Source organism: Pipistrellus kuhlii, unplaced genomic scaffold, assembly GCF_014108245.1.
Source record: "Pipistrellus kuhlii isolate mPipKuh1 unplaced genomic scaffold, mPipKuh1.p scaffold_m20_p_13, whole genome shotgun sequence".
Taxonomy (NCBI): Eukaryota; Metazoa; Chordata; class Mammalia; order Chiroptera; family Vespertilionidae; genus Pipistrellus; species Pipistrellus kuhlii.
In genome coordinates, this window is record NW_023425438.1 from 14,289,250 (window position 1) to 14,300,030 (window position 10,781).

The following is a 10,781-nucleotide window of genomic DNA, read 5'->3' on the forward strand; positions in this document are numbered from 1 at the left end:
TGTCCGCCCTGTGAGCTGGCCAAGCCCATGACAAGTCGGGGACATGCTGGCTCTGCTGGGCCTTGACCACATTGCAGATTCGGGACCAAAAGAAATGTTTCAAACCATATGTGTTCTGGGAGATTTGTGATGTATTGTACAATAGCAGTAGACAACCATTTCATCTCTATCTCTGTCTCTATCATTGCCTATATTTATATATTTACATCTATAGCTTGTCACAGTTTCTCCACCTAACAACCTATAGCAGTCATTTTTTATGTCTAGATATTAATATATACTTCATTATTTTGAACCGGCTGCAAAATTAGCTTCAAAACAACTATTAGAACCCTCCTCCCGGTCCCCGCGGGCTCCCCCCACCCCCCACCCCCCCGGGTTTGGAAGTTAAACAGAATACATCTCAATAACCCACAGGGCGGCCAAGACATCTCAAGGAAAATAAGAAGATAAACTCAATGGTAATAAAAATATAACCTATCAAAATCTGGGGATGCAGCTAAAGCCATAATTAGAAGTGTATAGCCATAAATACGTGTGTGTGTTGGGAGCAGGCAGTGCAACTCACTTTCACACCCCAGGAAGGCAGCCTGTCCAGGACCTCGGTTGAGGGGCTCCGCATCCCCGCTGTTTCCGCATCCCCACTCCCACCTGGAACAGAGATTGTGGTTTCATGATTCCTGTGGCGACATCTTCAAATCCCCTTCCAAAAGCCGGGGGAACCGGAGGTAGTGCTGACGTCCGCTCTTTGCGGCGATATTTACCTGCAAACGCGGCCAAGGCAGATGCCAGCCCAAATGCACACACGCAACTCCACCCGCTTCCCCGCTGCCCCGCGGCCCCCGCAGCGCACCCACACCGGGGCGCTAAGCCGCCCGCCGGTCCCACCTGGAGACCCAGCCCCGAACTTAATTAAATCCTCCTCTGCCCGACGCCAGGTGCGTCCTTCTGCAGGACCGTGCTAATCCCGGCCTCCGGGGCGGGGACCGGCCCCCTTTCCGGACCATCCGCCCGCGCTCCGCTCTGCTCCTACCTGGAAGCGCCCCTCCCGTCCCCGCCCCCCTTCCCGGGGACGGGGGAGTCGCCCTGCCGGGAAGTTCACGTCCAGCGCCCACTCGGGCGAACCCCGTATAAAAAGGACCGCGGAGAGCCACCGGGGCCAGGCGGGGAGGAGGAAGAAGAGAGGAAGAGAAAGGACCCTCCGGAGAGCATCCTCGCTCGGGCGCAGCCTCCCCGCGGCAGGTAAGGGCGCAGCGGAGCGAGGCCTCGCTCTTCCCCCGGGACTCCCTGCCCCGGAACTCGGGGTGCTCCCGCCCGCGGTCCCGGTCCCGAGTTCTTTGAAAAGTTTTTGTCCTGTGCGGCGCGGGAAGCCTCGGGCAGCGGGGCCAGCCTCCCGACTGGGGGCGAACCCTGCGCCCCTGAGCGGTGCCTCCCAGGAGCTGGCGGCCGCCGCATCTCTCCCCACCTCCCTCCCGGGGAGTGGGGCTGCCAGGACCCCTGAGACTCCGGCCGCCTTCTGGGAGAGCCAGTGTTAGGACGCCTCTTCCTCCTAATTTTCTGGGTAGATGTCCCTTAAAAGAGACCATATATTCTAGTGCAAATGAACGTTGAAAACGGGGACAGAAGAGCAAAGGCGAATAGTCACAAAAACTCCCTGAATCTCAGGCATTTTTGGATGCAGACCCCCGAATGCTCGTTTTTTTTCTCTTTTTCTTTTTTTTTCTGCCAATGGCTTGGTCTCCTCTACAAGACCCAGCAGCTGGGTGTGAAGGAGGTGGCCCAGGGAGCTGTCCGAGGTGCTGAACAGCCCTGTCTGCCATCTCAATGGGCCGCAGAGGGGAGGACCTCTGTCCCCCAGACCCTAGACTGCCGGGCAGAAGCAGCCGTGTGAGCTGGCCAAGGCTCAGGAGAGGGCGATTTCCCCGAGAAGGAGAGAGAGTCTACAGGGCACCTGGACCCCCCAAATTCTTCGTTTCTAAGCGGGGAGGTAGGGACTCTCACAGACTGGCTGGAAAGAGCCAAGGAGAGTAAAAGTGTGTATTCACCCATTGTTAAGAGATGTTCAGACTAAGGCTTCTTGAATGACAATAATCCATGGACACTTGTGTTGTAGGACTTGACGCCTAGGTATCTCGGTGTAAGGACAAAACTCCGAGCCTCTCATGCTTACAGAAAGGCATGGCCAATGTGCAGCTCTACAGGGACACAACGTCTTGCTGAGCTCACAGAGAATTCACCTGCACGTGGGGGCTTTTTACAAATGTCACTCTGTTATAAAGCGAATGCTAAGATGAACAAAGTACAGACTTCTATTTGTCTTTCCAAGGCTTTCAAAAATCTCTCCCTACCCACAGAAAGCACAATATTTGACATCTCCCCATTACTATATGGCTTTTTTAATAATAAAAAAAAAATGGCACAAGGCAATATTGATTCACTGTAGAAAAAGTAAGACTACATACAAGGAAAAAGAAACAGTCTAGCATCTTAGCAGTAGAATGGAGCTTGGAGGGTGGGAAGTGACCGTGTGTACAACGCCGCCAGTGGGGCAGAAGGTAAGAACATGCTCTCAGAAGCCTGTAATCATGAGGCAGGTTTTTAGAAAATAGAAATCGCTCTAGAATGGCCAGTTTTGAGGGGAATTAAAATATAGTTGAGGGATCTGTTAGACCTATATGATCTTATTTCTTTTTCTACCCATAGGATATGTTACACTTGCCACAGTGATATATGATTATCCTTTTTCTGCTTTTCTTGTAAAGCTGGGTATTGACAAGGATGTTGTGTGGTCTAGTCCACTACATTGAGACTTCATACTTGACCTAGAGCATCAAAAGGCTTTCACAGGAGCAGCCTGTCCTGGTCAGTAGTAGACATCAAGGTTGACCAATGCTCTCCCAGTTGCCTGGGATGCTGATGGGCCCGCTCACTGACTGCCAGCGCCATCTAATGGCTTCCCTGAAAACATCAAGGCAGTACCTGGCCACCATTCAGAAGGGAGCCCTGAGCTGGCTCTGCTTTTGGGAAAATAAGTAAGGGTGGGGCAGAGAGAAGGAAATGGCTCTCTGAAGTAGACAATGAGAGCCAGGGAGAACTTTCACTTCCAAAGCCTCCCCTATAAAAAAAGATCTGGCCCATGCCTCCACGAATGAGAGGTTTCTTCCAGGCAAACATTTTAAAATGCAAATGTTTATTAGGCGAGACAAAAAATTAATCATCCTCACCTTAGTGTAAATTACTTTTCTCATCTAATGAGGTTTCTTCCTAACAGCTGTTTGAGAAGGTCTTCTGAAATACAAAATGATTGTGGGGTTGGTGGTGAGCTGATGACAGAACTTAGGGCCACTTCAAGGGGCCAACCTGGGTGAGGAGGGACTTGGCAGCATGAAACCTGCAGGGTCAAGGAAAGCATTGGGCACAAGAGGCAAAGACAGCATCAGGCAGCATCCTACACCCCGCTCTCTTGACCTCAGCATCTGCAGAGAGACACTTGGAAGTATCTTTTGTAGGTGTTCACAATGGCAGGTCCTTCCCTTTGCTCGGTGGGTCCATCTCTTTCCCTTCTTCACCTACTGCATGTTCAAATCCGGCTATTTCAGACTACAGCTGAGAGAATTGGAAGTCAAGAGGTCTGACTAGTAATGTGTTTAGAAGATGACTTGCTCTTAAAAGGATGGGGGTTGCTTTAAAAATCTCTCCCGAGTGCAGGGGTCTGGGGAAACAGTGATCATGTGTGTTGAAGGACAACAAACTGAGTTGGCTGAGGTTTTGGCTAAATTGGACAGAGGTTTTATTTGCCTTTATGCAAACCTACTATTCCCAGAAAATGGAGGTTTCTGAGGAATGGTAGGGCCTTGATGGGGCAGGAGGGAAAGAGACCACCTTGGCAGGAGTTTCTGAACCCTTGTCTTTCTCAAGTTACTCCTTGGATCTGGAGTGTTAGAACAGTAGCTGCATGAAAGTTTTGGAATAGGAAGGTTCTGTGCTATAAACAGAACTTAGCCTTACCTTGTCATTACTATTATTAGTATTATTTTAATGGCAATATCTCTAAATAGCTTAAATAGAGTGAGCTTCCAATCAAGAAGACAGGAGGTAAAAAATAACCCTCCAAGGAGGGGAGAAAGCACTTCTGGAAGATGGATCTGGTCCACAATTTCTGCTTATCGTTACTTCTTGTCTTCTTGTATGGAGACCTCACTCCAGTTAAGCTATCTAGAGATATTGCCATTAAAATAATACTAATAAAAGGCAAAACCAAATGACCCCTAAAATAGCTTCCAGTGCTAACCTTCTTTGGGGTGTGATTTTTAATAGGAGATAAAGGGGAAATTGCACATGTTTGCCAAGATCCTATTCCCCTACTGTCTCTAGCACAATTCAGACCACCTCCCTGCACACCAGCCTTCTCCTTGAACTGCTCCTGTCCTTAAAAAGCCTTGAGGTCCACAAATGGTTGTGTTGTTACTGTTGGCTCCAAGTCCTTCCTGGTGAGTGGCCAACATTGTTCTGCTCCTTGCAGGGGTCCCACCAATCTTGTTTGCCTCTGCAGAGCCTCGGCTGGCCTGGAAAATGCCTAGATCATGCTGCAGCCGCTCGGGGGCCCTCCTGCTTGCCCTGCTGCTTCAGGCCTTCGTGGAAGTGCGTGGCTGGTGTCTGGAGAGCAGCCAGTGCCAGGACCTCACCACGGAAAGTAACCTGCTGGTATGTGGGCCACAGCTGTCCTCTTGGTTAGGGCATCTGATGGAACTGGGGCTGGGGCAGGGGCAGCACAAGAGAAAGTGCTATGGGCAAGGGGAAATTCATTCCCAGGGATAACTGGGTGACGCAGCCCAGGTCAGGAGCAGGCCCCAGGGGGAAGTCGGCACGGGGCCAAGAAGGGGAGGAAGTGCTTCAAGGAGATAGGCCTGGTCCACAATCTCTTTCAATGATCTTTGCTTCATTGGCAGCAATGGCAGCACCTCTAAATGTAAGCTATTTAGAGGTGCTGCCATTAAAATAATGTTAATACTAATAATTGTAATAACAACAATTGCTCCTCAACTGAGCCTGTATTTTCAATCTTTTAACTCCCAAATTATTCCTTTCAAAATTACCTCCTCCTATCCTTTGCCATTTCATTCCATTTTCCTTCCCTTTCTACCTACCAGTCAGCTAGGTGGTTCCTTTACCTCTAGAGGGAGAAGGAAAACCCAAGGGCCGTTTCCCTCTTACTGGTGCCAAATGTCACATGCTTCTTCTGGGAGAGACAGCCTTTCAGGAAGCATGTAAAGGCCTTTTGTGCCAGGTTTCAGTTCCCTCCAGGTCAACACTGTGTGTGTGTGTGTGTGTGTGTGTGTATGCATGCACATGCACTAGCGTGTTTTGGGAGGCACAAGTGAGAAATGATAGCAAGTCAAGGACTAAAAGACACACTGCTGGTGTCAGTGACTGAGTGCCATCCTGCTGCCAGCACCTGCGTGGGGAAGGTGAAATGCATTTCATCACGTTCAGTGTGTTTGGCCAATGGGAACACTGAGTTAAGATAAAGAGACTTTCTCAAAAGCACAGAGCAAGCTGCACGTGGCACTGAAAACAGAAAGAGCCCAGGGAATTCTGAGAGTTCCAGTTCAGAGGGACCCAAGAGACACAGGATTGGAGACACCCACTGCACAGCCTCTCCCGTTGACAGCTCACTAGGGAAGGAGCATAGGGCATGGTCAGACCCATGGGTTCTAGTCCCAGTTCTGTCACCAGTGAGCTGTTGAACCTTGCCAAAGAGAAAATGCCAGTTGGATGAGGCTAGGAGAATGCTGGGGTAGGTAGGGCAGGAGATAGGTGTGTAGATCACTGGGGTAAACTTGCAGCATTACTGAAAATACAGGCCCTGGAAGTCAGATTTCTACTTTTGACACCTGGGGAGATTCTCCTTCTAATTTCAGCCCAATGCCCCACCCAGATTCACAGTGAACCATACTTATTTATTCAATATTTATTCAGTACCCACCACTACCACCCACCTGCCATGGATGGATGAAAGCCTATATAGGAGGCATATTCACGGTCAGATGTTGGCCCTGCTCAGGGGGTGTTTGAAACACTAAGGTGTCCGGGGGACTAAAGAGACGATGCCCAGGCTGGGTCTTAGATGCCCGTGGATGCCATGAGGACGGGATGGGCAGGCGTCTTGGGCAGGGAGAGCATCCCAGCAGGGAGGCGGCACGTGGAGAGGGCCGCGGTGCGGAGGCGCAGGCGCGGGTGCAGGTGCGGGTGCGGGTGCGGGCCGTCGGGCCCCAGTGACCTCACGCGCTACCCTCTCCCGCAGGCCTGCATTCGGGCCTGCAAGGCCGACCTCTCAGCCGAGACGCCCGTGTTTCCCGGGAACGGCAACGGCGAGGAACAGCTGCTGGCTGAGCAGCCCCGGAAGTACGTCATGGGCCACTTCCGCTGGGACCGCTTCGGCCGCGGGGCCGGCGCGGAGGAGGAGGAGGAGGCGGCGGTGGCCGCGGGCGGCGGCGATGGCGCCGAGGCGGGGCCGCGCGAGGGCAAGCGCTCCTACTCCATGGAGCACTTCCGCTGGGGCAAGCCGGTGGGCAAGAAGCGGCGCCCGGTGAAGGTGTACCCCAACGGCGCCGAGGACGAGTCGGCCGAGGCCTTCCCCGTGGAGTTCAAGCGGGAGCGGCCCGAGCCGGCGCGCGGCCCCGAGGGCGCCGCCGCGACCCAGGGCGAGGCGGTCCCCGCCGACCCCCCGGAGTACGGGCCGGGGGCGGAGGCCGGGGCCCAGCCGGCGCTCAAGAAGGACGAGGGGCCCTACAAGATGGAGCACTTCCGCTGGGGCAGCCCGCCCAAGGACAAGCGCTACGGCGGCTTCATGAGCTCGGAGAAGAGCCAGACGCCCCTGGTGACGCTGTTCAAGAACGCCATCATCAAGAACGCCCACAGGAAGGGCCAGTGAGGGCCTCTCTCCCCCAGGGAAGGCCACCCCTTACCCCCCTCTCGTAGGCCGGCCCGCCCCCCAGCCTGGCTGGGCCACTCGCTCCTGCGGTGGGAGCGGCACGCGGCCTGTGAAAGCTGCCTGTAGTTAGGAAATAAAGCCTTTCCAGTTGCACCTCTGCCTCTGCCTGTGAATATTGACCGAGCGAATGAAATAAGAATACGCATCCATCAGATACAGAGGAGCGCACAGTGGAGGAGAGGTAGAATGGATTCCCTGTAACCAAGCGGCAGTATATTCACAGAGGGAGTGGCCACAGGAAGGAAATGTACTTTTCTGGCCCCTCAATCGATGTGTCTGCAAGGGGCCAGGTAGTTTAGGTGGTGGCTCAGCTAGAAGATGCACCAAAAGGCAGGATTCCTGCAGGCGTGGCCGTACAAGAGTAACGCTGGCACCTGTCCCAGGGCCAGGCCGACATTGAACCTCCACGGCAGTGGGAAGGGCTCTGGGGCTGTAAGCTGGGAGGCTGTGGTCATGTCCCCTGGACCTAGCTATCTGTGCCACCTTAGGCGAGTCTCTGAACACCAAGATTTAGTTCCCCTTCCCCTCCATCCCTAGTGTGGGGGCTATTGTGCAGGTTAGTTAAAAAGATGACCTTGATTATCTTTTTGTCACTGAGAAGCTAAGTGTGAGTGCTGATGGTTGTTTTCATTTAAAACTGGCACACCGAGATACATTATCAAACAACACTGTCTCACCCACACAGGCACACACCCATGGAGACACATCTGTATAAATACAATGGAACATGGATACTTCAGTCCCATGGACTCAAGCCTTGGGATCTCTTTTTCCCCAGCTATGTCCACATTCTCTCCCCCTGATGTTGCCCAACCCAGACCCTTTTTATCATTCTGTGATCAGGCCTACACCACTGTAACACCTTCCTAACCAACTTCTCCTTGTCTCCAGTGGCTCTCATCCCAACGCATCAGATACAAATTCTTCACAGTAATGTATACAAAACTAAGAGGTTAAAAAAAAAAGGCCCATCCCAATTTCCCATCACAGGGCATGGCATGCTGGGCCCTTGTCAATGAAGTTCACACTCCTTACTGAACCCTACTTCCCAATCTCCACCTACTGACCTGTCTCCGATCCTCTTTCAGTCCCTACCTGAAATTCCCCATCAAATGCCACCACTTTGAATGTTACCCCATTTTCAACATGAGCCCAGGCTCAAGTCCACTCCCACTGGGAACACTGATCTCTGCCAGCCACACCTGCTCGTTTTCAGTGTTTCTGCAGTCAGCGCTCTTCAGTGGAGGGCATGCAGTCTGGCTTGGATGGCAATTTTCTTGCTGTATGTATGTAAGTCTTGTTCTCTCCTCAGGGAAACCCAACCTCCACTTGTGCAGAGGTCATGGGCTGGGTTTCTTTTATATGTCCCCATGATGTCTGCACAATGCTGGGGTCAAATACATTTCCAATTCACAGGAAACTAACAGATTCCCCCCCCCCTTCTCTTTCTCTTTTCCACACCCCACCCCCACACACACATGCAGATGTATGCATACATGTCGACTGCATTAGACATACCAATGGGTGGTATAGATCAAAGTGGCTGGGAAATGTTTGTATATGGCACTTACACATGCTACGCTGATGATCTAGAAATTCACAATGAAAGCAAACCAGGATGCCCTGATGTGAGAGGAATCAACGCCAGATTCCTGAGACAAAGCCTCCCCCACTCTCACGAAGAAATGGCCCACACCTTCCCATCAGAGGATGCTCCCATGCTGGGATCCTCATGTTTACATCTTGGTAGCATCCTTCCCCCCCACGCTCTTTCCTTTTCAAGCAAGCGAAGTGATGGCAGGTGGTGGTGGCTAAATGTTAGTGGTTAATGTTGGTATTTTCAGATCCTGTTTGCATCTCAAAAAACCATTTACTTTAAAGAAATCAAATAGACAACCATGTGGTGACAACATTAACATTTATTTGAAAAGGGCATCATAGAGGCTCATTGGGAAATCACAACTAATAATCCTAAAGAAGGATCTTGCTAAGAGTCCTTCTTCCCACATTCTCCACCACCCCTCCCCCACTCCTCTTTTCCCTTCCTTAAAACTAATTTGACTCAATGAGTTTAAAATACAGAAAACTGCCACAGGCACTAATTCCGCACTTCCATATAAATACATCAGCTATTATATACATATATCGTCTACTAGGAACTACATTACACACACATGCATGCAGATGGGCACACACACGTTCAGCCGGGACATAAAGTTCTAAATGGACACAACACATGTTATAATGTGTGGGCTGCAGCATTTGTGGGGGTTACAGCTCTGCACCCCACAGGCCAGAGTCAACAGTCATGGAGGAAGAGCTCAAAAGGGGAAGATGACGAGGCCCTAAGGGCTCCAGGAGGAGGAGGAGAGTGCTGGTCAACCTGGCTGGTGCTAAGAGAGAACCTGGAAATCCGTCTTCTGACCACAACAGCCCCCAGGGCCGCAGCCACTGCCCCTGTGTCTTTTCCCCACTTTCCCAGCTGGCAGGGCCCATACTGACTATCCTCTCGAGTCTTCAGATGTGGTTAGCTTTCTAAGGTGAAGAGGACAAAGAAGCAACACACTGCCCCAGACGGGAGGAAGATGTCTTGTTTCAGCACAACCTCCTGCCAGGCCTATGGGTCAGGGGAGTGAGCATGGCCTGCCCAAATGAGCTGATCTCCTTCAATCTTTAAAAACAAAAACAAAAAACTACATATATTGATTTCAGAGAGGAAGGGAGAGGGAGAGAGAGAGAGAAACATCAACAATGAGAATCATTGATCGGCTGCCTTCTGCATGCCCACTATTGGGGATCAAGCCTGCAGCCTGGACATGTGCCCTTGACCAGAATCGAACCTGAGACTCTTCAGTCCACAGTCTCACGCTCTATCTACTGAGCCAAACCAGCTAGGGCGACCTTCAATCTTAATATTCAGGTAACAGCTTAGGTCTCGTCCTTTCCCACGGGAGCTCACCAGGGTAATACCATTGCATGGTTCTGAAGAGGAATTGGGAGAAACAGCCTCACTTCTCAATGACACTCTCTGTACCCAGGTCAGGACTGGGGACAGTGCAATAGCAACTGGAAGGTGTCATGAGGCCCCCAGGAAGCCCAGAGGCCTGGCCTTTGAGCCATTGAAAGCTGTTCTATTGTAGTTCCTAAGCCAGTTGAAACGTGTTCTCTGGGACCCAGACCATTGAGTGCAAAGGGCAGTGCATATGTGACGTCATGCTTCTCCAAGCACTTTGGTCGGTCCCTGCCCCACCTTCTCACTGCTCATCTGTTTCTACGTGTGTCTGAGGTGGAGGGCTGCAGAGAGGAGTATCTGGGACTTTTCTAGTGCTGCTTCTTCCCTGCTTGGGTTCCTTCTTGGGAGAGAGGCAGTTAGGAGTCAAGAAACCACTTATTTCTTCTTTCGGGGAAGGAAAATGAAGACGGGTGCTGGGGACCCCACTGCAAGGAAGACAGGAGCCTCCAGGATCTCATTGATGCTTCCTGCTGACCTGCTGCTCATGCCCGGATGTGACTCAACTAAACGAACAGAACTTTCAAATGCCAAGTATATTCACACCCATTAAGTTCTGTCTGCAGAGTGCTAACCAAACCGACCCCTTGCCCATGAGGCAAGAGTCCTCAGTGGCTTTGAGGAGCAGCTGGCTCAAAACCACAGTAGACAAGGGTAGCAGAAAGGATTGGTCACAAGACACGGTGCTGTCAGATGCTACGGGGCTCGGAAGGCAGGAAGCAGTGGCTAGGTGCCCACCAAACTGCTTGGCATCCATTCCCAGGGTTTGTGGAGGGG

The 10,781-nt window shown here is 51.7% G+C and overlaps 1 protein-coding gene across 2 annotated transcripts; it reads left to right on the forward strand.

Annotated features, from left to right (window-relative positions):
• The first annotated feature begins 1,109 nt into the window (after positions 1 to 1,109).
• On the forward strand, positions 1,110 to 7,087 carry POMC (proopiomelanocortin). Of its 2 annotated transcripts, none has more exons than XM_036435034.2 (3): positions 1,110 to 1,242; positions 4,553 to 4,704; positions 6,305 to 7,087. In XM_036435034.2, the coding sequence occupies exons 2-3, from the start codon at positions 4,573 to 4,575 to the stop codon at positions 6,932 to 6,934; spliced, it is 762 nt and encodes a 253-aa protein (XP_036290927.1). In that variant the 5' UTR covers positions 1,110 to 1,242; positions 4,553 to 4,572; the 3' UTR covers positions 6,935 to 7,087. The 2 variants fall into 2 exon arrangements, with proteins under 2 accessions (XP_036290927.1, XP_045436970.1); XM_045581014.1 differs by having other exon boundaries at positions 1,151 to 1,242; positions 4,523 to 4,704.
• The last annotated feature ends 3,694 nt before the right edge of the window (positions 7,088 to 10,781 follow it).

Coding starts and splice junctions, on each gene's coding strand:
- POMC (XM_036435034.2), top strand. CDS start 4,573: ATGCCTAGATCATGCTGCAGCCGCTCGGGGGCCCTCCTGCTTGCCCTG. Junction 4,705..6,304: donor CCACGGAAAGTAACCTGCTG/GTATGTGGGCCA, acceptor CCTCTCCCGCAG/GCCTGCATTCGGGCCTGCAA.